This window comes from Podarcis cretensis (genome assembly GCF_951804945.1).
Source record: "Podarcis cretensis genome assembly, chromosome: 6".
In the NCBI taxonomy this organism is placed as follows: Eukaryota; Metazoa; Chordata; class Lepidosauria; order Squamata; family Lacertidae; genus Podarcis; species Podarcis cretensis.
This window is the reverse complement of record NC_137175.1, coordinates 100,875,038-100,897,718: the sequence shown is the minus strand read 5'-3', so window position 1 is coordinate 100,897,718 and position 22,681 is coordinate 100,875,038. Positions and strand designations below refer to the sequence as shown.

General features: G+C 44.2%; 2 protein-coding genes across 2 annotated transcripts in view; one reads left to right on the top strand and one right to left on the bottom strand.

The window, feature by feature from the left end:
- The first annotated feature begins 8 nt into the window (after positions 1–8).
- The window catches only part of TNFSF4 (TNF superfamily member 4), a 52,621-nt gene continuing 29,948 nt past the window's right edge, over positions 9–22,681 (top strand). The window contains exon 1 of the mRNA XM_079981739.1: positions 9–2,928. Coding sequence (XP_079837865.1) covers positions 2,725–2,928 — 204 coding nt within the window. The 5' untranslated portion in view covers positions 9–2,724. The remainder of the gene's footprint in view (positions 2,929–22,681) is intronic.
- On the bottom strand, positions 3,420–21,474 carry LOC307218849 (mitotic-spindle organizing protein 2A-like). The gene is made up of 4 exons (XM_079981779.1): positions 21,305–21,474; positions 18,839–18,957; positions 7,933–8,070; positions 3,420–3,822 (listed from the first exon to the last, which is right to left on the bottom strand). Exons 1-4 carry the CDS (start codon positions 21,457–21,459, stop codon positions 3,680–3,682), a joined length of 555 nt encoding a protein of 184 aa, XP_079837905.1. The 5' UTR covers positions 21,460–21,474; the 3' UTR covers positions 3,420–3,679.

Genomic DNA, 22,681 nt, shown 5'->3' with positions numbered 1-22,681 from the left:
AATAAAATAAATAAATAAAATTTATTATTATTATAAAATAATAAATAATAAAATAAAAACAATAGCCCCACCCACCCCCCAGTTTAAAAGGCCAAAGGTTGATTAATCAACCAAAGGTTTCCAGCAACTGGGATTCAGAAACCTGGCTGCCTCCAGCTGAGGAGGCAGAACAGAGTCACTGTGGCTGCTAGCCATCGACAGACATTGACAGCCCTCTCCTGCTCCTCCAAGACGGCGCCCCATCCTATTTTAGAGCCATCGTGACTGGGGATCATCACTGCCTCCTGTGGGAACGTGTTCCATTGTTTAACTATGTGCTGCATGGAGTCCTTTCTTTTATCTGTTTCTGCAAGAGCAGTGCTTATGCTGGGGTTTCAGCCATGCCTATGTTTGCAAAATAAAAATGCTTTTCATTCAACTGCTGTCTCTAGCTTTAAAAATATAGGCGCCCTCTGACAATGGTTGCCTGTGGACGGCTAAAAGGCTGCTGGCTTGGCTAGAGCCCAGAGCCCCTCAAACCAAGGGAGGGGGCAGAAGAGGCTACTCTGCACAGCTGCCCCTTAGGATGTGGCTGGACTCTAGCTCCCAGGAGCCTCAAGCAGCACGGCCAGAGGGCAGAGAGGGCGGAAGCTGGGGAGGCATAAGTCCCGCCCCCTCGGCCGCAGGCTCCAAAGACACCCAAGTCCAACTCCATCAGCAAGTCCTGTGTCTAGGAGTTCAAAAGCAGCAGGACACTGGGTTGTCCATGGATGGTTTCATTGAGAGGATGAAGGCACCAAGAAAGGAGGTGGCGCAAGGATGGCACCCTGAGGTGGCTCTGTTTTCTTTTAACACTCACTTGAGGAACAGGGTCCAGTTGAATGCAGATTTCAAAGCAGCGGCCCAGCTGGGGGAGGGGGGGAGGAGAACAAGGAGCTGCTCTGCTTCAGAGGAGGCCCTGGCAATTCAGGGCAAAGGCCACACAGGAATGCAGGCGAGAGGTCAAGGCAGCAGATAAATTCTGTTGAAACTGCCGAGTAGCATGTGAGTCTGAGGGATCAGAAACGAGAGGAAGTTGCTCAGGACGAGGGCTCTCACCCGCTGGCTGCCAATCAGAGCAACAAGGGTGAGGAAACACTGCAGGGCAGAGGTCAGGTGGCCACACGCCACCCCTGCAGGATTAGTCAGCTGCCTTTCTCAGGGCAGAGTCACAGGATGATCTTGCTCAAGAGGGCAGCTGCTTTCAGATCCTTCTGATTTGGCCCTCCTGGCAGGGACTTTAGACTCAGTCCCAGTAGGACTCTACGAGAAGCCTTCCTGGAGCAGATCCAAAGTTAATCTCGCCCGGCATCCCGTCTCCCACAGTGGCCCATCCAGACACCCTGCGAAGGCTGGAAACTGGACTTGAGTTCAAGATGGGCTCCCTCTAGTTGCCCAGCAACTAGCCTTCAGAGGCACCCGAGCTCCAATACTGTGGCCATCGTGACTGGTAGCCACCCATTACCTTATGAGTTTGGCTGATGTCCTTCTACACATTGCCAGCTGTCCCATCCCATCCCGTGTGAAGAAGTGCCTCCTTTGGTCTCTCCTGAATCTCCCACCTCTCAGGTTCATTTGATGACACACACTCCCTGCCAAGTATTATGCAAGAGGGAGCAACTCTTCCCTTGACCCACTTTCTTCCTTCCATGAATAATTCTATAAATCTGTCTGCCCCAAACTTAAAGGTCCCAAATATTATAAGCTTTCACTTATTTGCATAAATATTTATATGCCTATTTATAAGTATACATTTGTACCCTGGATCCCGAATGCCTTGTGAGTCGAACACTGCAAACCTAGAAGTGAGTGTTCGGGTTTGCAAACATTCTTTGGAACCCGAATGTCCAACGCGACTTCTGCAGCTTCTGACTGAGTGCAGGAAGCTCCTGCAGCCAACCAGAAGCTGCGCTTTGGTTTCCGAATGTTTTGGAAGTCGAACGGACTTCCGGAACAGATTCCGTTCGACTTCCAAGGTAGCACTGTAGATGCAAATGAATAATGAAATATATCTCACCATAGTGGAGAAAACCATGGCCAGATTCCTACCCCCATCTGGTCGACTTTGCTTTGGCAAGTATAAGAGAAGTGGGAAAGCTTTTTCTATGTTGCCCTGGGATCCTTTAGTATGACTATAGGGCCACTGATTAACTGGGGTGTGAAAGTCAGGAGCCACCCACAAGTAATAAGAACTATGGCAGAGAGAGTGTCAGCAGATGAGCTGTTAGCCATAATTGTATTTCCATACTAGAAAAGGCTCAGCCTGTTGAATTTCTCCATGCTGCACAGCTGTTCAAAGTTGCAAGAGGCCTGCTCTTCCCCAGCGCAACCTCTAAACCAAGCAAATACCTCATGTTTCATGGGCTAGAGAGGGGGAATATAACAATATTTAAGATATACAGCTTAAGATGTACATGCTTTGATAAATTCAAGAGTTGCTAAAAAGCAAGCTGTACATTCTAAGAGAATTTGTGGTGGTAATTTATATACAGCTCTTAATAATATGCCAGTCATCTTTTTCTTATTTTAGCAAAAAGGATTTAAGCCTCTGATATTAATATATCCATTTAAGTGTTTGTATCATCAACTCACTCCCACTTGGCCCCCTGGGGGAAGGAAAGCAGTTAACCCCCCTTCCCTTTTGACTGCTGCTGCCACCCATGTAACAGGCCCTCCTCTACAAGGCCATTTCTGGCTAAGAGGGACATGGTGGATTTCCTCCAGGAAGAACCCAAGCTTCCCATAGCTCCCAAAGCAATGTGTGGCTCAGAAAATGGAATGCTCTGGAATGTGCTCTTCTGTCCAACTGATCTAAGGACTGCTCTTCATCTTTTCCTTTGCAGTTTGAAGCTGCTTAGAAAGGAAAAGGACAGGATGGGGAGAAGAGCCCTTGGACTACCTTGTAAAATTGTAAGTAGTTTTTTAAAAGTTTATTTAGTTTTGCCACAGCCTGATGCTTATCAGCTTTCCGTGATGCAGAGGACAGCTTTTCCCTGCTGGCTCCAGGGCTGTGGAATGCCCTCTGGGCTCACCTACAAGATCAGCAGCTCCATTCTGCTGGCTCCTGAAGACAAAAGCTGCTGAGGCAAGCATAAATCTGAGCTTGACCTTCCTGATCTGTTTTGTTTAACTGTTTTAATTGCTCTGCTTTTTAACTGTCTTGTTTCATTGTCTATTTTAATTATGGATGCTTTGCTGGAATTGTTTCATTGTGCATTTTAATTATTTATGGATTTTATCATTTATAACTACTTAGAAGAGATTTTGGCATGCAACAACAATGGCAGCATAGTGGGATTCAGTAAACAGTAAGAGGATTCAGTTCCATACTATAAAAAGTTGGTGTGCTTTTCTTTAATTGCTAAATTCCCCAAAAGGAAAACAAATAAATGAGAGAGAGATGCACCAAGAATGTCTTTATGAAGGAAGGACACACACCAGTAACAGGGAGTTGCAACAGTATATCCTATATCATCAGCTATGACCACATTTGGAATTTGAAAACCAGCCCAACCGTGATGATACCAACCTTCATCTCATACTTGTTTTCTTGATAGGAGCTATATGTGACATTTTGGAACATTACAAATCCATCTTGACTAGGTCCATTCACTACATTGCAATTTCGCCATAATACTGGAACCACCAATCTTCCAAGCATTTATGTACTCTTCACGGGACATCCAGCCTTCTGCAGCCTGCTGCCACTGGGCTGCCGAGGGACTCGCTGAACAGAGCCTTCACGGTTGCTGGGATCTAGCAGAGCTTGGTTCCCAGTTGCTGCAGAGCTGGTTCTTGTTCTCCCTACAGGAAAACAAAGGGATGCTAACTGCAGAGCTGTATTGTGACCAACTATCAATTGCTAGCATTGCTCAAATACATAAAATTTGCCTAAAGTTTATCTATAACACAATATACTCTTAAGTTTGCTCTTTTTTGCTTTTATTATTTAATTTTAAATAGCAAGTCAAACATTAAAAAAGCAAGTTAACACATGTAAATAAACACAAGCTGTCAGATCAGTAGTTAACATAGCAGTCCATAGATATCACTCTTACTATTTAACATAATATGAGTAATTGTCTCTTGTCTTTCACTCTGTCTTACTGAGGATCATGAACAAAACTATACTTCACCTAGTAAAGCATGTGGGTAATATTCAATATCAGTCATAGAGTAGACCCAATGAAATCAATGGACTATTCTGAGTATTACCAATGTCAGATATCATCCTACAGGTTTATGGGATCAAGAACTTTGTTCTTTGAATAAGAAATTTTAAAAGCCAATTTCTTTATGGACTTGTGATGTCAGCCTTCTTTGACCCATATATTTATTAATTTGGTCCTATATGCCAGATAACATGTTCTTAGTACCTAAGAAGGTGGATCAGTTTCCCCACCCAATTATGGGCAAGTGGTCATACAAACTGTGGTCATTATGAAATTCTCACTGGGTGCTGCTCATTTAAGGTAACCAAATATTATTACTAAAGGATCTTTTGGTAAATCATGACCAACAATACTGCCAATAGTATTATTTAAGGTAACCAAATATTATTACTAAAGGATCTTTTGGTAAATCATGACCAACAATACTGCCAATAGTATTATTTCTGCCATTAGAGTTCCAGTATTTGTGGAAAGGTTGCAGAATGTGAAATATGTTTACTCTAGAGGCTTGAAAATGCTAGCACTGATCTCTCACTTTGTCTTACTAGTGTTAAATACCATCTGAATAGTAGTTGTGAGCTACAGTCTGACCAAATATTTAAGGAAAGCAGCACACTAAGCCAGACTGAAAGAGGAGCTCAGCTCAACATCAGCAAAGGCTTGCTTCATCCATCAACACTTATTCAGAATTATTATCCTGAACTTTACTTTTACAAACAGTAACTATCCAGGTAGCATAACCAAGTCCACCATCCATTACCTCTGACCGTCAATACTCCCTGCAACTGGCAAGGGACCTAAAGCCAGCAGAGCTTCTCTCTGTGTATTCCTCCCTCTTTCCTCACCATACAAAAAAAATATTCTCCCTGCTGACATCATCTTCGATTCTTGGCGTAAGAGAGAACTGCTCTGCATTTAGGAATCCTGGGCCTCCTCCAAAATAGCAAGACTATTGAAAGCAACAACTGCACAACACACATTGAATTTCCGTTAAAAACAGAAAAGCTTGCACTTCCTCAAACAATTCAGCAACTCGCGTCCCTCCAAACTGACTGGTGGGGCTGAGATTCAAGGACATCTTTTGTCTAGATGTCCCAGCTTCTCCTCACTCGGTCCAATTTTATGACAAGGTATTTTTCCCCTTACCATTTGCATCAAAGTGAGCAACTATGTGGCATTTCAGGGTGAAAACATAGTTCTTCTAGTACATAATAATTTATCACAATGCTTCAGAAGGGTATATTTCAGATTCCCAAATTAAGATCTAGCAACTATTAAAAGATGGTATTCTATGCTCTTGTCACTATAATACTGAATGAAGACATATTCAGGCCTATCTAAAAAAGTAATACTGTAAGCCTGCAACTTATGCGGGGGTAAGTTGCAGGGGGAAATGCCAAAATCACATATAGCCAAAGCAGACTGGATGCAATGGCAGGTGGGAGTGCCAAAGACTTTTCTCCCCATATGCCAGCCCCCTTTCTGCCCCCATTTTTTAATTTTATTTTTATTATTTGCCAAGCATATAAAGCTGAATGTGCACAAGTTAAATCATGCATGTAAGTTGCTGGCTTGCTGTATTTCCAAACAGCATCCACAGAAGTTACTGCTACGCTAATATAATATAATGTAACACTAATATAACAATGCATATAATAGCACATTGTATCACCATCACCACAAAATGGGGAGAACAAGGTAAAAGCAAATCCCGAGCCTTAGGATTCCCTGGGACTCTGGTTTCCAGGGCTGAAGGAAAAGGGTGGGGGTAGAAGTTGATAATTTCTGGTGCCATCTCCCAAGGAAAGCTATACATTTCTTTGTCACTTCACAGAATCACAGAACTGTGGAGCTGAATGCGACCACGAGGGTCATCTAGTCCAACCCCCTGCAATGCAAGAATTTTTTTGCCCAGTATGGTGTACCTCGGGTTACAAACACTTCGGGTTACAGACTCCACCAACCCGGAAGTAGTACCTCAGGTTAAGAACTTTACCTCAGGATGGGAACAGAAATCATGCGGTGGGAGCGGGAGGCCCCATTAGCTAAAGTGGTGCCTCAGGTTAAGAATGGACCTCCAGAACAAATTAAGCTCGTAACCAGAGGTACCACTCTGTATTTTCCCCTTTCATAAGAGTCCATCATTATGCAGACTTGGAATTTTTATTCTGAATGTATCTATCCAAACCCTTGTGCTATTTGAGAAATTTGTTAAAGTCCATCCTTTATGTTATATACCAAGAACTCCAATCAAAATCTTAAAGCAGGAATCAATCCTCCTCCGATGTTACTGTCTATATGGAAATCTGTTTCTATTCCTCTCCAAGCCTTCTTCCTCCTCCAGAATCCAGTCTCTCTACATGACCCTCAACCATAGGAACCAGTCAGCCATTCAGGGAATCCAGTTTCTCACCAGGCTCTCCTGCACACACATAGAATTGCCGGATACTTTCCCCCAGAGGGTGAAGTGGAAGCTGTAGGAGGCTTTTCATTTGTACAGAGAGGTAAACCCTTTCTACCTCAAACATGATTAATCCTGATGGGGCAGGTGGCTTACCAATGGCCTTTACCAGTTCAGCTGCAGGGTGGATCCCTCGGCTTCCCCAGAGGGCATTACTGCTCCTAAGTGTCTGCAGCTTCCTTCTGCAATTCCAGCCTGAGACCTCATGCTTCCTGGTGCACACAGAGCACTGAAGGGCAAACAGCAGCCAGTGCCAGCTGCAGATAAAACTGCTGGGGAGCAAGGAAGGGACAGAGAGGGACAGGGCAGAGGAAGGAGTCTCTCTCCTGTGTATATGCAATGGCATTCTGAAGGGGACACACACACACACCCACACACCCACACACCACTCAACTTTATATTGCCACATGCATACAAATCTGTTCTTGAAGGATTTGCCCAATGTTTTCAAGAACACTGAATTCAGGTATCAAAAAGAATGGACAGAACATTTTAGCCCAGAAGTCTGAATTCCGAAAGCTGAAGATTCCAACGCTATATCTTAGGATGAACAGGTTATGCATTATGAACAGAAAAGGAAACTGTACAAGCACTCCAAGCTCAGTCAGAGCATCTCAGAAAAGTAACTCAGCCAGAGCTTTCCAGAGCACATGGCAGCACATGACAGGCTAATGCATTTGACAAAGGGGCCTCTGCACGCATTGCAATGTTCAGGTGTGTCTGAACCAGGCTATCGTGATCCCAAGTAGCAAAAGGCACACGGGTGGCACAATCCAAAATAGCTAAATCTATGCATGTCGTGGGAAGGCATTCCTCTGTGGACGCAACCCAGCCTGCCTTTTTGGTCTTGACATGCAGCCCCCTCAGAAATCACCAGAAATTTGAGTCACCTCTCCTGCCAAGAAGGTGCATTTAGGATACGCCCAAAAGAAAATATACCGTCTTCCACATTCTCTTAATAAAGTGGTAGTAGTATTAAAAGCTTCCTATGTTTCCTCCCCCCAAATGCCGTCTCGTTAAAACTGCAATGAGCACTACACAGTGTTAATTTTGTATAAGTTAAAGTACTAACCACATTTACTTGGAAACAGGTTCTGCTGAAATCAATAGTACTTACTATCAAGTAAATGTGTTTAGGATCTGGAAACAAGAGAATAACTTTTTGAAGGGGATTCTCTTTTGGTCACAGAAGGCTGAATTAAAACCCAGTAGGTAACGAACACACACAACCTGCAAAAGGAGAGAACAGGCAGCAAGAAAACTGGAAAGAGCCAGGGGGACCTTGAGAGAGAGGCGAGCAAGCTGCAGCAGGACTGTAGACCACAGCCTTAGTAACTCTTATTCTCGGAGGTCGAAGGGCAGAGGAAAGTGAAAGTGGTGCAGGGATTTTACTGGTCTTGGCAGAGACAAATGGGGGCTCTAATTCAAAGAGAGACACAGAAACAAATTAGAAACACCACATGGCGATAGACACAGAAACAAACTTGCAAATGCTCAAATATCCCAACAAATGTTCAAAGATGTATGACTTGAATGCTTTGTTACACAGGGTTATGTAATCATGGCTATTTTTACTCCCCCTATACAATTCACAATTAGTTGAATAATTCTGCATAGATACTTGTATTATGATCTTTTAGCCAGGTTGAAGCAATCTCTTCAGTTGTCTTCTTGCAATTCTAAGCCATTATGTGATGCACCAAAGGATCTTGATTTTGTAAATATGCATATGGATTTCTGTGAAATGTTCCTGATAAGATACTAAATGACAGAAGCATAAGCAATGCATTGGATCAATTTTGCTCCATTCTACTTACAAAGAGGCACATGCATGGAGAGAAGAGAAAACAAGGCTCACAGGGCAAGGCAAGAAGGAATCTGGTTCTGTTGTAGCAACCTTCATTGTGGCCATGACCCCAATGGCCCACTAGTGCACAATGCAGAATGAGGGGCAGAAACAGCTTGGGGGGATTCCTTTGTGCAACAGGGTGAGAAGAGATTCCACACAAGAGGCATTCGTGTTTCTCCCAGACTTTCCTCAGTCTCAAAATCATTTCCTTCTCTCAACAGTCCTAAATCACCTAAATATGTTCATCCCAACCACTGCACAAGACAACTCACTTACGTGTGGTTAGGATTTTGTGTTTCTGGAGAATGAACTTATACTGCCTTTGTTCTAACTCAATGTAGTGTGGTAAAACTGACACATAAGATCTCTTTAAAGAATTATAATATAATAATCATGATGTCATGATTATTCAACGACTTGCTTCAACTTGTTTTATGCTGCTCGCAAGGAAGCCAGTGTGAAACACTCCAGTTGTTCTGGAGTCGTTCCCATCACCCCTGATCATGCTGGCTGGGGCTGATGAGAGTTGTAGTCCACATCATCTGGAAGGTGCCCAATTGGCTGTCCTTCCCCTGAGCAAGAGTGGCTGACAGATGTTATCGCCTGATGCTTCACACCAGTTCTACCTCTGTGTAAAACCATTCACCGCCTGAATGGCTCCCTGAATTCCCGCCCTTGGTATCTTTCAGGGCTGTTCAGGAACCTTTTAATATTGCTCAGGCTGTATACCTCCGCTAAGCCAAGGCTAAAGATTCATCAACATGTATTGTCACAACGTTACCAGAAAAAAATACTGAAGGTCTTTTATGATCACATAAAATAGCAGGTCATATATTCCTATCCAACATTGCTGAAAAAGTGTGGAACAACATGGGACCAGATACCATAAACCTAGGAACTAAAATCTGAAACTAGTGATTTCATGTCAAAAATACCCAATGTGAAAAAGAGGCCTTGCTCCCAAAGGATTGGGAAGTGAGCAATAAAACATCTGGGAGATGGAGGCAGCAAATTATGAGCTATTTCATCTAATGCTTGATCCACCTATATTCGTGGAGACATTACTAAAGAAAGAAGCACAAGCTTTGTTCAAGAAGAGTTAGCATGACTTTTGCAAAGGCAAGTACTGCATCAGCAATCCTCTGAGTGTTAACAAGCATGTTAATAGAGGAAGATATTATATACCTTATTTTTCGCCCTATAGGACGCACCGTCCCATAAGGCGCACCTAGTTTTTTTTGGGGGGGGGGGGAAATAAAGGGGGGGGGAATTATTTCCCCCCAGGCGCGGGGCTGGGGCGGGGGAAGCCCGAGCTTCCCCCGACCCCAACCCCCAGAGCAGGCAACTCTCCGCAAGCCGTGGGAGCCCAGCGCCGGGCTCCCGCACCTTGCGGAGAGCTGCGCGAAGCCTGGAAAGCGAGAGGGGTCGGTGCGCACGGACCCCTCTCGCTCTCCAGGCTTCAGCGAAAGCCTGCATTCGCCCCATAGGACGCACACACATTTCCCCTTCATTTTTGGAGGGGAAAAAGTGCGTCCTATAGGGCGAAAAATACGGTACTTTGAACTCACAAATATCCCCCACCATAGTGGCAAAAGTTCTCCTCATATGAATCAGTAACTGGTCAAAGAACAGGAAAGAGGATAGATGCAGGATATAAGCTGCAGAGTCCGCAAGGATCTGGAGTGACTGGTAGCATATAATACAGTCATAATACAATCATATAGATAATATATGATAGTATTTAATGATGTCAAGCAAATAACCCCATGAAGCAGAAAGCTAATCTGTGAGCAAGCAGGTAAGGGGAGGTAATAATGAAAAGGCTCCTTAGAAAGAAATTTCCTCCAGACCAGGGGACGGTAAGAAGATAAAATAAACAGTTCAAACAATTAAAACAGGGTCCCGAAACCCAGAAAGGCATCCAAATTGCAAGTTGAGAAGCTTAAAAAGTTAGAGTGTTTTTAAAAAAACTTTTAAAAATAGCAGATAAAACCTTTTTGCAGGAGCAACGCCGAGCCTCTTTATATAGATCCCCGCTGTGCCACCATCTTCCCAGCTAATCTGTATTTGATTTATTGTAAATTATTGCTTATTTCTGGAGCTTTTTAATAGGTTTATTGGATTTGCTGGTTTTGTAACTGGATTTGTAATGGCTTTTAGCCAAATACAGTAAATGATTGATTGAAAGTATTTAAGTAATTTGAGTCAGCCGTACAGCAGTTCAATAGGAGTAAGTGGGGGAAAATAATTTCAACTTCTGTACACTGATGAGACCTGAACTGGTAGTGATTAACCAGGAAAGAAATTGGGAGGCCATGCTGCACCTCTCAAAGAAGATGTTGATGCAACTGCTGTGAAAAAGACAAATTCCAGGCTTGGGGTTATTTATTTATTTAATGTGTCCACCGCCCTTCCTTGAAAGCAGCCCAAAATGGAATAAAATTTAAGATACTTACAGACTCTAAAGATAGAGGGGGATTTGCCCTGCCAGATTTGAAGTTATATTATGAATCAGCAGCTTTTTGCTGGTTGAAGGAATGGCTACTTCTTGAAAACACTGAAGTTTTAGATCTTGAAGGTTATGATAATGCATTTGGATGGCATGCATATTTGTGGTATGGCAAGGTTAAGGTACATAAGTCTTTTAAAAACCATATTGTCAGAAAAGCACTGTTTAATGTATGGTCGAGGTATAAAGATCTATTGGAAAGGAAAACCCCAAGGTGGCTCTCACCCATGGAGGCCAAAGCGTTGAAAAAACTTAACATGGAAACAAAATGGCCAAAGTACTGGGAAATTTTGGAAGAGGAAGGTGGTAAATTGAAACTGCAGAGTTATGAGAAACTTAAAGATAAGGTGCGAGACTGGTTACACTATTTTCAAATAAGAGAAGCATATAATCAGGATAAGAAAGTGGGCTTCCAGGTGGAAAAATCAAAGTTAGAGACAGAGTTGTTAGAACCCAATGTTAAGGTATTGTCAAAAATGTATAACTTGCTGTTGAAATGGAATACGGAGGAAGAAACGGTAAAGTCAGCTATGATAAAATGGGCACAAGATATAGGATACAATATTATGTTTGCTGACTGGGAGAAGCTATGGACCACCGGGATTAAATTTACGGCATGTAATGCCTTAAGAGAGAATATTATGAAAATGATGTACAGGTGGTACATGACCCCGGTCAAGCTTTCAAAAATTTATCATTTGCCCGTTAACAAATGTTGGAAATGTAAAGAAATTGAAGGTACATTCTTTCACCTTTGGTGGACGTGCCCAAGGATTAAGGCTTTCTGGGAGATGATATATAATGAACTAAAAAAGGTACTCAAGTACACCTTCCCTAAGAAACCAGAGGCTTTTCTCCTGGGCCTAGTCGGCCAATTGGTGTTAAAGAAGGATAGAACTTTCTTTATGTACGCAACAGAATCCTCATCGCAAAACATTGGAAGACACAAGATCTACCCACGCTGGAAGACTGGCAGATGCAACTGATGGAGTATATGGAGATGGCGGAAATGACTGGCAGAATCCGAGAACAGGGAGAAGAGTTGGTGGAAGAAGACTGGAAGAAATTTAAAATGTATTTACAGAAACATTGCAAAATTTTTGAATGCGAATGATGTTGGAATGAAATTAAGGGGTTCTAGCAATATGATCAGAAGTTAAAATTCGTAGGATAATTAATTAAGGGTAAAATTAAGAAGAAATGAATTTGCTATTCAAATTTTTAAAAGGGATACAAAAGAGGGAGATGTGAGGAAGTCATGAAAATAAGTTAATGAAAAGTAGGATATTTGGAAAAGGGAGTTTTTATTTTTTCTTAAATTTTCTTTTTAAGTTTTGGTTTTGCTTTTTCTTTGTGTGTGTATGTGTATTTTTATTCCTGTTTTGTTTTTGTGAACCTTTTTTCTGTAAAACTCAATAAAAATTATTATAAAAAAAGAAAAAAAAGAAAAAAATGAAAGCAGCCCAAAATGCTTGTCTGGTAACCATAACATATACGGTGAAAACATGGGTGCCAATTTGGGCCTCTGCCTTCCTACCCTATACATGTAATATGAAGCCTTCAGCTTGCTAGACTGTTTCATCTGGGTACCAGTTTGAGTCTGTAATGCCTTCCATAATCAATTGTGTGGTCGTAGCTGAGAATACATTCCTGGTTGACCCATCTCAAAAGGATACCGTGAAGCTGGGAAAGATGCAGAAGAGGACCACCACCATGGCCAAGGGAGTCGGAACATGATTCCCACGGGGGAAACTAATGTACTTAGAACTTTTTGGTTTAGAAAAGAAAGGAAATTATTGGGGTGGGAAAGCATGATAAAAGTTTATAAAAATTATGCATGTTGTGGAGAAAATGGATAGAAAGAATTTTCTTTTAATATTAGAACCAGAGCCATACAATGAAACGGTGTGGAAGTTAATTAAAAATGAAACGTAGGAGTGGTTCCTAAAAAGCGTTCTTCAAGTAGTCGTTGGCTGGAAGCACAAAGCCAAATGATCATCTGAAGCCAAATGGATGAGACCTGTTCTCCGGATATTATCCAGGTTTTGCAGCAAGCTTCAAATAATGCTAAATAATATAGAATACAGAATGACATTCCAGTTACAATAAACGAATGCCCACAAAATACATGCAATACAGTGGTACCCCGGGTTACGCACGCTTCAGGTTACATACACTTCAGGTTACAGACTCTGCTAACCCAGAAATATTATCTCGGGTTCAGGTTGCTTCAGGTTGAGAACAGAAATTGTGCTCCAATGGTGCGGCAGCAGCGGGAGGCCCCATTAGCTAAAGTGGTGCTTCAGGTTAAGAACAGTTTCAGGTTAAGAACGGACCTCCAGAACAAATTAAGTACGTAACCCGAGGTACCACTGTACCCATCTCATGTTGTATTTTAATCGCTCAACACGGTTCATTCAAGACAAAAGGTACTCACAGGCACAGCAAATGTAGAAACTATAGAATGTAGAAACTGGTGATACCAAACATTTAAATACATTACAGGAGCTTGGAATCCTGTTAAAATATAAAGTTTGGGATATACTCGCCGTATAAGACTACCCCCGCCTGCAGCAAACTAGAGGCAGCCCTCCCAAGCGCCGCCACCAAGCGCCGCCGGGGCAGAGCGTGCACCCCTCCACTGCCTCTCCCGTCGCAGCAGCAGCAGCCCGGGGTGAAGCGAGTGAGCCCTGATCGGCCGTCCAGCAAAGCGACGGGCTGCACTCACCAGCTGGTAGTTCTGGCAGTTGTGGGGATGCCCAGCTCCTTGGAGCCCCGGCTGAAGCCGCGCACCACCTTGCCGTGGGAAGGGGAGGCTGCTGCGGTTGCTGCCGCTTCGGGAGGCGGCCAGGGATGGGGGGGGGCTCTTACCATCCTTCTGCCCGTCGCCGTTCCAAGCTAGCTGCCGCTGCCACCACCTGCCACCACCATATCCGGCGTATAAGACGACCCCCAACTTTGGAGAAGATTTTCCGGGATTCAAAAGTTGTCTTATACACCAGAACATACGGTACTCACAGGCACAGCAAATGTAGAAACTGGTGATACCAAACATTTAAATACATTACAGGTGCTTGGAACAATGTACACATGATAGAGATTGTTGATAATGAAATTTGTATGGTATTAGCAAATTTAAAAACTCAATTAAAATGATCCAACTAATGAGGTCAGACGTAAGCTTTTATTGGTAGTCCAAGAGGCGTCTGCCCTTGGTTTAATATCTGACCAGTTAGCTGAATTCTTAGTACCAGAACATAGTCGTGTTCCAATTTTTAATACCCTCCTCAAAATTCATAAAGGGATTTCCCACCCTCCCGGCCACCCCATTATCTCTGGGTCTGGGTCCCTCCTTGAGCCTGCAGGACAATTTGTGGATTCAATCCTTAATCCTTTGGCAATAAGAACCCCATCCTACATTAAGGATACTCAACATTTTATTTCTGTCATAGAAGGTCTCGCTGTTCCCCAGGGTGCTATATTAGCTACTTGGGACTAATGTTTCATTGGATAGGTTACGTTCCCTGGTTGAACAAATACTGCATGACAATAAAACAATAATCAAAATTATCCACTGGTACATGTTATTCAATCTGTTGGACCTTATTCTTGAAAATAATTTCTTCCGCTTTAAAGAACAGTTTTATTTTCAATGCAGGGGCGTGGCGATGGGCGCCCATTGTGCACCATCCCTCGCCTGTGTCTATATGTGTTATTTTGATTTAGAATATATTTTGAGTGATTCGAATCCATTTAGGAAGCATTTATTGGCTTATTATCGTTACATTGATGATTTTATTTTTGTTTTGGACCAGGATATAGTCTTGGAATTTGACATTTGGTTAAATCAATGTGATACAGCTTTAAGATTTACTGGTAAAAAGAGCGAGGTTAGCATTTCCTTTCTAGAAGTTGAATTACTTTTTGTTACTGAACGTAATGAACATGTCATTAATTTACGCCCATTTTGCAAACCTACTGATAGGAATTATTTACTTCATTATCATTCTAACCATCCAGTCCAATTAAAAAATAGTCTCCCCTTCAGCCAATTTATTAGACTTAAAAGAAGTTCTTCCCTTGATACTGATTTTTTAAAAAATGCTGCATCCCTTTCCTCTTCATTAAGAGATAGAGGCTATCTGGAGGAAATAATTCAAACGGCCTTTGAAAGGGCTAAAAGAACTTCTAGGTAGGAATTGTTGGTACCGAAACCCAAAAACAATCAGGACAGGATTTTTGGTTCTATAGAGTACAACTATTTATCTTCTTCTATTGAAAGAGTGATTACGAGACATTGGCACATCATTTCCTATATTCCAGGCTGTGAAAATGTGCCCATTTTAGGGAAAAGGCGTACTAGATCGCTTAGGGACATTCTTTCCCACACTGATCTACTTGAATACCATAATGACGACCCACACACTACGCTGAAAGGGCATTATAGATGCAGTCATTGCACATGTTGCAGATTTGCTTTGACCGTAAAATCATTTACCAACACAATAAATGGGCGAAAGATTGTCTTGCAACAGTTTACAAATTGTTCTACAAAAAATTGTGTGTACTGTATCTGTTGTGCTTGCGGGCTTTTATATGTAGGTCCTGTGCAATCAGGACTGGAATTTATGAGCAAAGGTCCAAAATATGCAATGCTTGCCTACATGCCCCATTAGTCCAGCATTTCCAGTAAGAGGCCGATACTGGAAATGACCTGAGTTTTTTCATCCTGTGGACTTTAAAAAAACTACCTTTTAGATCTGTTGATGTATGAAGAGCCTTGATACAAAAAGAGTACAAATTAATATTTCAACCTTGTTTCCAAAAGGTTTGAATACTGAATTTGACCCTGGTTGTTATATATAAATCTATTTTTGTGTCTTTGTTTGTTTAGCAATAACAGGGAAGTGTTACTGTACCTTTAACCATGTATGAATGTGATTATTGATTCCAAGCACCTGTAATGTATTTAAATGTTTGGTATCACCAGTTTCTACATTTGCTGTGCCTGTGAGTACCTTTTTTCTTGAGTGAAATGTGTTGAGCGATTAAGTAAGATACAACATGAGATGGGTATTGCGTGTATTTTGTGGTCGTTCATTTACTGTAACTGGAATGCCATTCTGTATTATTCCATATTATTTAGCATTATGGACTGATGAAGTTTGCTGCAAAACCTGGATAATATCCGGAGAAAAGGTCTCATCCACTTGGCTTCAGGTGATCATTTGGCTTTGCGCTTCCAGCTAACGACTACTTGAAGAATGCTTTAGCAACCGCTCCTACGTTTATGGCTTTGTGCTTCCAACGACTATTTGTTCCAGCTATGTTGACATACTTATTGCATACATAACCAGTACAGCAATGAGAGAGACACTGTTACATTCTATGTTTATGAGTAGCTCCAGGCTTGGTTATGCACACTGCACTTTAGTTTGCTCATTGTCTAGTTGGCTTATGAGGTTATGTACTTATTCTAGTAAAATTGTTGTTTATATTCATAAGCCAGTTCTGGTGTTGTTGTAAAGAAAGTGAAGTCAGCAGGCACTTCTCTGTTCCAAGCTTTGCCTTCCAAAAGCTGCTTTTCCAATAACAAAACAAAAAAAGAGGACTATTTTGTGTGCACTACAGTGGTGCCTCGCAAGACGAAAAGAATCCGTTCCGCGAGTCTCTTCGTCTAGCGGTTTTTTCGTCTTGAGAAGCAAGCCCATTGACGGCTTAGTATTAGCGCTATTAGCGGCTTAGTGGCTTTTAGCGGCTTATCGGATCAGCTGATAAGCGGCTTAGCGGCTTAGAAAAAGGGGGGGAGGGGAAAAAACCCGCAGGAACTCGCAAGACATTTTCATCTTGCGAAGCAAGCCCATAGGGAAATTCGTTTTGCGAAGCGCCTCCAAAACGGAAAACCCTTTCGTCTAGTGGGTTTTCCCTCTTGCGAGGCGTTCGTCTTGCGGGGCACCACTGTATGTAATTTGATGCTTAATTCAGAGGAGCCACAAATGTCAGGCTGTAGCAGTTGCTCCTCTCCACACAGCAGCACTCTTCTCTTCAATCAGAAAGATGGGGGGGGGGGATGAGGGCTCTTTGCTTATTTCAATGCCCCCTCTCAGCCTTAAAAAGCAAGATCTATAGTCCTGACGTGACAAGAGTGCTACAATGAAAGTGGGGAGTAGGTGAACAGGAAGGCAAGATCTGGGCAACTTTTAGCACAGCTCAGGGTGGTAGATACAATATCAGAGATGGGAGAAATTAACAAGCAAGCCCAAACACAGAATAAATCCAGGGGGTTGTATGCGGGACCTCGGCCTTTGATCAGTAGGAAGCCATCCAGTTAAGTGGTCTAGCGCTGCAGACTCCAGTACGGACCAGAAGAATTAACAGATCATTAGGTATGTGAATGCATGATTGAATGCTCACCAACATGCAACCAAGAAGGGCCCTGAAAGAAACCAGAGGGCGGCCTATTGTGCTCAGCTCCCCACCTCCTGCAAGCTTGTCTCCTGTTGACCCACTTTCTTTCCTTCTCACACGTGTGCCTTCATCTCAACTGCCATGTCTTCCTAGTGGCAGAACAGCTTCCCCATAGTCTTCACAGTTTCTACTGCAAACTCACCTTTTCTGTGCTGCCTTCTAGTACTTAAGCCTCATCTCCCTGGTCCTCTGCCTCCTGCTTTATAAAGCCTTGTTTTTGCCCTTCTCTTGAATGAGACTGTAACCCGGAAACCAGATTATATCCAGTGCTAAGCACAAACATGGTCAGAATTGCTGTGAAGGGGCCTTGGCTAAGAACAGACGGTGCTATGACATAAAATAAGGCCACCAAAGAACTACTGCTTCTGGTCAAACAGATATGCTAATTAGAAGCAATAATTCTGAACTATGACAGGCAAAATGTTCGTTCCTGAACTGTAGAAGAACAGTAAACAAGGTGAACAAAATTGTATCTGCTCTAATAATGTAAATATTTACTATCTTTCAAATGCTGCCTGAGAAACAGACATAAAGGGTGATCTGGAATGTATATCATATTGGGACTGCAATGCTCAATGCACTTTGACAAGTCTAATTGAAAATCATAAGAATTTACTTCCCAAGAAGCCTAGTTAGGATTAGACTGAATGCAACACAAGAATGTACCATTGCATTTTATTGAAAACTTGCTGACTCAGCAATAGCTCAGCAGCGGAGCTTTCCCTGACATCTCCAGGGGAAAAGACACACGTGAAACCCAGGAGAACAGCTGCCGGTCAGTGTTGACAACACTAAGCTAAACAAATGGCTCACTCATAACAAGAGGGTTTCCTATAGTCCCAGGAACACAATACCTATTACACAGGATGTTATCTACAGCTTAGAAAGTGGATGTTAAAATCAGTAAAATAAATTCATGCAGAGAGTGGCACTTATTTTTTTAAATCTTTGGTTTTAATGGATTGTGTGCAAAAGAGGATCAGGCTTGAGTGATATAGAAAATATCAGAGGTCAGAAAATGGACATTTCACAAATTCTAATTTCAACTGCATAGCAAAGAGAGTAGTTTTTAAAATGGCTTTATACTTTCAAAGATGTATAACTTCAGTCAGATTTGCATGATTTATACAATTCTCAGTTTGCAACTTGAAAACTATTAACATATGGAAAGAAAATGATACTGTAGGCCCATCCTAGCAGCTTAACATCTTCTTCAAATTGAGAACTGACTGTGGAAAATAATCAAAATGTAGGAGAGGTACTCTTATCGTTGCTACTAGTTTCCCTGGCACAAATTAAGCCCTGATGAGCAGCAGCCTTTAACAAGCACCTCTTTCCTTAAGGGATGGGGCACCACTGACCTCGCGCTGGCTCAGGAGCAGCCTCAGCACTGACAAGCCTCTGCCCAGCACACATGGAGCGCAGCATCTGGAAAACAGCCAAAGGTGCCACATTCATGCGCAAAAGGTCCAGCAGAATCCTAGAAGGGAGCATAGGTAGACATTAAAAGTACTATACTAACAATTCATTGTCTGGAAATTAGATTTCCTGATTTGTTTCTTGTTGCTGGGTTGTTGTTTTTTGGTTTTTCCCCCCAAAACGCAGACTGCAGTTCACATTCTCTTTAACTTAGGCCCTGTTTTATGTGAAAGTGTCATAGAATCATAGAATTGTAGAGTTGGAAAGGATCACGAGGGTCATCCAGTACAACCCCCCCACAATGCAGGAGTATTTTGTCGTCCAACGTGCAGCTCCAACCCACAACCCTAAGATTAAGAGTCACATGCTCTACCGACTGAGCTACCCTACAGTCAATTAGTCTTGAAACAGGTCCAAAAAAATGTCCTGCAAATTCAAATTCAGTGCATAGGTATTATCCCCATATTGTGGACTGGACAGGAGACAATGTGGCTTACGACATACCATTTATCCCCACAATGTGCGTGAGCTTTCTGGTCTGTGGGCCTAAGATGACCTGTTAAGCCATGTCCAACTGCCCTACACCAGATGTCATATATGATGCCAGGTGTGAGGCAGGTAATGCTGTAGCTTTGAAACCCCACACAATTAGCTGATTGTTGGGTCTTGGAAAGTACTGAGCACTAAGCTTGACAATCAGCTGGTTGTCTGCATTTTGTTGGCTATGCCTTTGCATGCATGGGCAAAAACGCATCACCCGACTCCATTATGTCCATTGGCTGTCAGGTGGGCAGCCCTACCCATTTTTATTTTTATTGTTGTTGTTATATGCTGCCCATCTGGGTTGGCCCAGCCACTCTGGGTGGCTTCCAGCAAAATATTAAAACACAAAAAAACTCAAACATTCAAAACTTCCCTGTACAGGGCTGCCTTCCAATGCCTTCTAAAAGCCAGATAGATGTTTACATGGGGCAGGGGGAGATAGCTCAGTTGGTTAGAGCATGGTGCCGATAACACCAATGTTTGATCCCCATACGGGACAAATGCGTATTCCTGCTTTGCAGGGGGTTGGACTAGATGATCCTGAGTGTCCCTTCCAACTCTACAATTCTATGATCCTATGGCTGCCTGAATCCAGTTCCACAGCCCTGCCGGGAACTATCATTCATACTGCAACTGAGACTGACAGAGGGAGTGGCATACAGAAAAACTTTGAGCATAAGAGGTAAAAAACGAAGGTCCTGGGAGCTCTGAGTAACACAGGCAGGAGTACCTCTCTGCTGCCAGCTAATGCTGATTCCTCTAAGAGTGGTAGCTTAGAGCAGATGCCACTTACAGACTACTCTGGGCTCCCTGGCCCCATAAGATACTCTTTCCTGCTACATAATATAGTTGGAGGGTGGGTGGAATTCAAACATGTCACATGTAGTGCCTCTGACCCCTGTGGTTGTGGGAGCACTTAAGAGGAGTGCCAAGTGGCACTATTTCACTTCCTCTGCAATGTTATGTAGTGGCATTGGAGGGAGTCACCATCAAGGGACAGGGGCCTCTGAACAGCTGGCAGGCGAAGGCTTTCTTGCTCCCACAGGGAACTGGTTGCTTTTAGTGAAGCTGGTGCTGTTCTGTCCTTGCTATGACTGTCTGTGCGGTTTCAAGAGATCTTCTGTGGGTGGTGTTAGAATTCCTGCTCCATGATTGCAGTCATGGGATTGTTGTCTTTCACATGACGGTGTATGTTTTGACTCCACAGAGTGGGAAGTGACGGAGACAGCATGTTTGTGTTCCTGTGTTCCGTGAAGTGGGACTATTGACCTTTGTTCTTTTTCTTTGCTGTCTGATGCTAGAGAGAGAGAGGGAGCCATGCTGCAGTGCTCTGTGTGTGTTTATATGTAAATAAAGTAGATTAGCCAAAATGCTGTGTTGCTGAGGTCTGTTATGCAAACTGTGACCACTCTGTGGAACCCTAAGTGTGCCTGTGTCTGTTGGCATCGGTTGCTGTGATGTTCGGGCAGAAGAAAGCTTTTGAAGCTCCTGAACAAAAGACCAGGAGGGAGAGAACATGCCAGTCGGGCATGTGCCTCTGCCAGGGTCCTACTAAAGTGTAGGATGAGCTCCTGACATGTGGGTGGGTGTTATTCTATGAATGCTTGTTTTATTTAATAATGGGTTTACACACACCCCTCCAGCTTTTCACCTGTCCTTATTTATCTGCAATCTGCCTGGAGTCCCATCAGGGCAAAAGGCAGAGAGTAAAGAACAAGTGGCAATTACAGTAACCATTGTCTGGCTTAGCAATGCGGAGCCTTTGATTCCCCCTCCGGCTTTTGTGTGCCGCCCTTCGCGCGAGGGTCGCGGGGCGGATTACAAAGGCGCGTCACGTTGCGCCGCCCCCCCCCCCCCCCGCTCACTTGAACACTTCCGGGTCGAGACCGCTCCCCGCCGCCTGCGCCAGCTCGAACAGTTCTGCCTCTTCCGCCGTGAGGAGCTTCCTCCGGGGGCGAGGCGCTCCGGCCCCCGCCTTCGCCAGCCCCGCGGCCGCCGCCTCCGCGCCCGGGCCAGACATCGCCCCGCCAGCCGGCGCGAAAGGCATGCTGGGAGCGTGGCCGCGCCCCGGCGCCCGCCCTGCCGCCAAGAACTCTGGGAAGCGAAGTTGGTGGGAGGCGGGGAGGCGAGTCGCGCACGCGCGGCCCCAGCGCCAAAGCCCCGCGCCGCGTCCGGGCGGCGGGGAAGCCGGGAGGGAGCAGCCCCGTGCGCGCGCGCTCGCTCGCTCAAGGGGCCGGAGGGCGCCCGACGAGCCAGGCAGCAGCCGAGGAGCCTCGGCGGCGCGGAAGCAGCGCCCCCGGGCTGCCCTCGCCTGAGCCCTCGGGGCTGCTGCTGCTGCTGCTGCTCAGTCTCAGCGGCCGGGCCGGGGGGGCAGATTCCTGGGGCGCCCCTCGGGCAGGACCCGCTCGCCGCTCTGGACGAGGCAGACATGGGGGGGGGGGGCGCTAGGAGGAAGGAGGCTTCTCCCTCCCCCGCCAGGAGCGAGGGGCGGCCCCGGCAGAATCCCCTGGCCCTGTGGGGCAGGATCCGTTTCCCTTATTGCAGCCTCGGGCTGCGGACAGGACGCTTGCAAGAGGACAGCCAACCCCAGGGCGAGGCCTCTCTTCAAAGGCTCCTGGCTTAGGCCTGGGACAGAGGCCCTCCCTGGACCCGAGGCTTGAAGAACTACTGCCCAGTTGTTCCTCCCTCCCTGGTCAAGTGTCCAAGGGGGCAGTGGCCCTGCTCTTTCTAGCTTGTGCTAGGTCCTGTGGTGGGCATACTATGAGGTCCTGCAAGACTGTGTTCTACAGTGGGACCTCCGGTTACAGACACTTCAGGTTACAGACACTTCAGGTTACAGACGCTTCAGGTTACAGACTCCGCTAACCCAGAAATATTACCTCGGGTTAAGAACTTTGCTTCACGATGAGAAAAGAAATTGGGCTCTGGCGGCGTGGCAGCAGCAGGAGGCCCCATTAGCTAAAGTGGTGCTTCAGGTTAAGAACAGTTTCAGGTTAAGTACGGACCTCCAGCAAATCAAGTTCTTAACCTAAGGTACCATTGTACTTAAATTGCTGGAAGCCTCGTTATTTCTAAAGGGCCTGTCCAAAATACCTTCTGGGGGAAAGGAAATCTCCATGCAGATTCTTTCCAAATTGCAATCCTATGTCAGAAATGAGCACCTCTCAGCTTAGGGCTCCTTCAAATGATCCATTTAATGAGCTTTCTTTTTTAAAAAATAGATTTTTATTATCAATTTCAAC

Excerpts from the sequence above, each read along its gene's own strand:
- LOC307218849 (XM_079981779.1), bottom strand. The coding sequence starts at position 21,459 with ATGTCTGGCCCGGGCGCGGAGGCGGCGGCCGCGGGGCTGGCGAAGGCG. Across the intron at positions 18,958-21,304 it reads CTCGACCCGGAAGTGTTCAA|GATTCTGCTGGACCTTTTGC; the intron begins GTGAGCGGGGGG and ends GCTCCCTTCTAG. Across the intron at positions 8,071-18,838 it reads TGCTCCTGAGCCAGCGCGAG|AGCCCCCATTTGTCTCTGCC; the intron begins GTCAGTGGTGCC and ends TCTTTGAATTAG.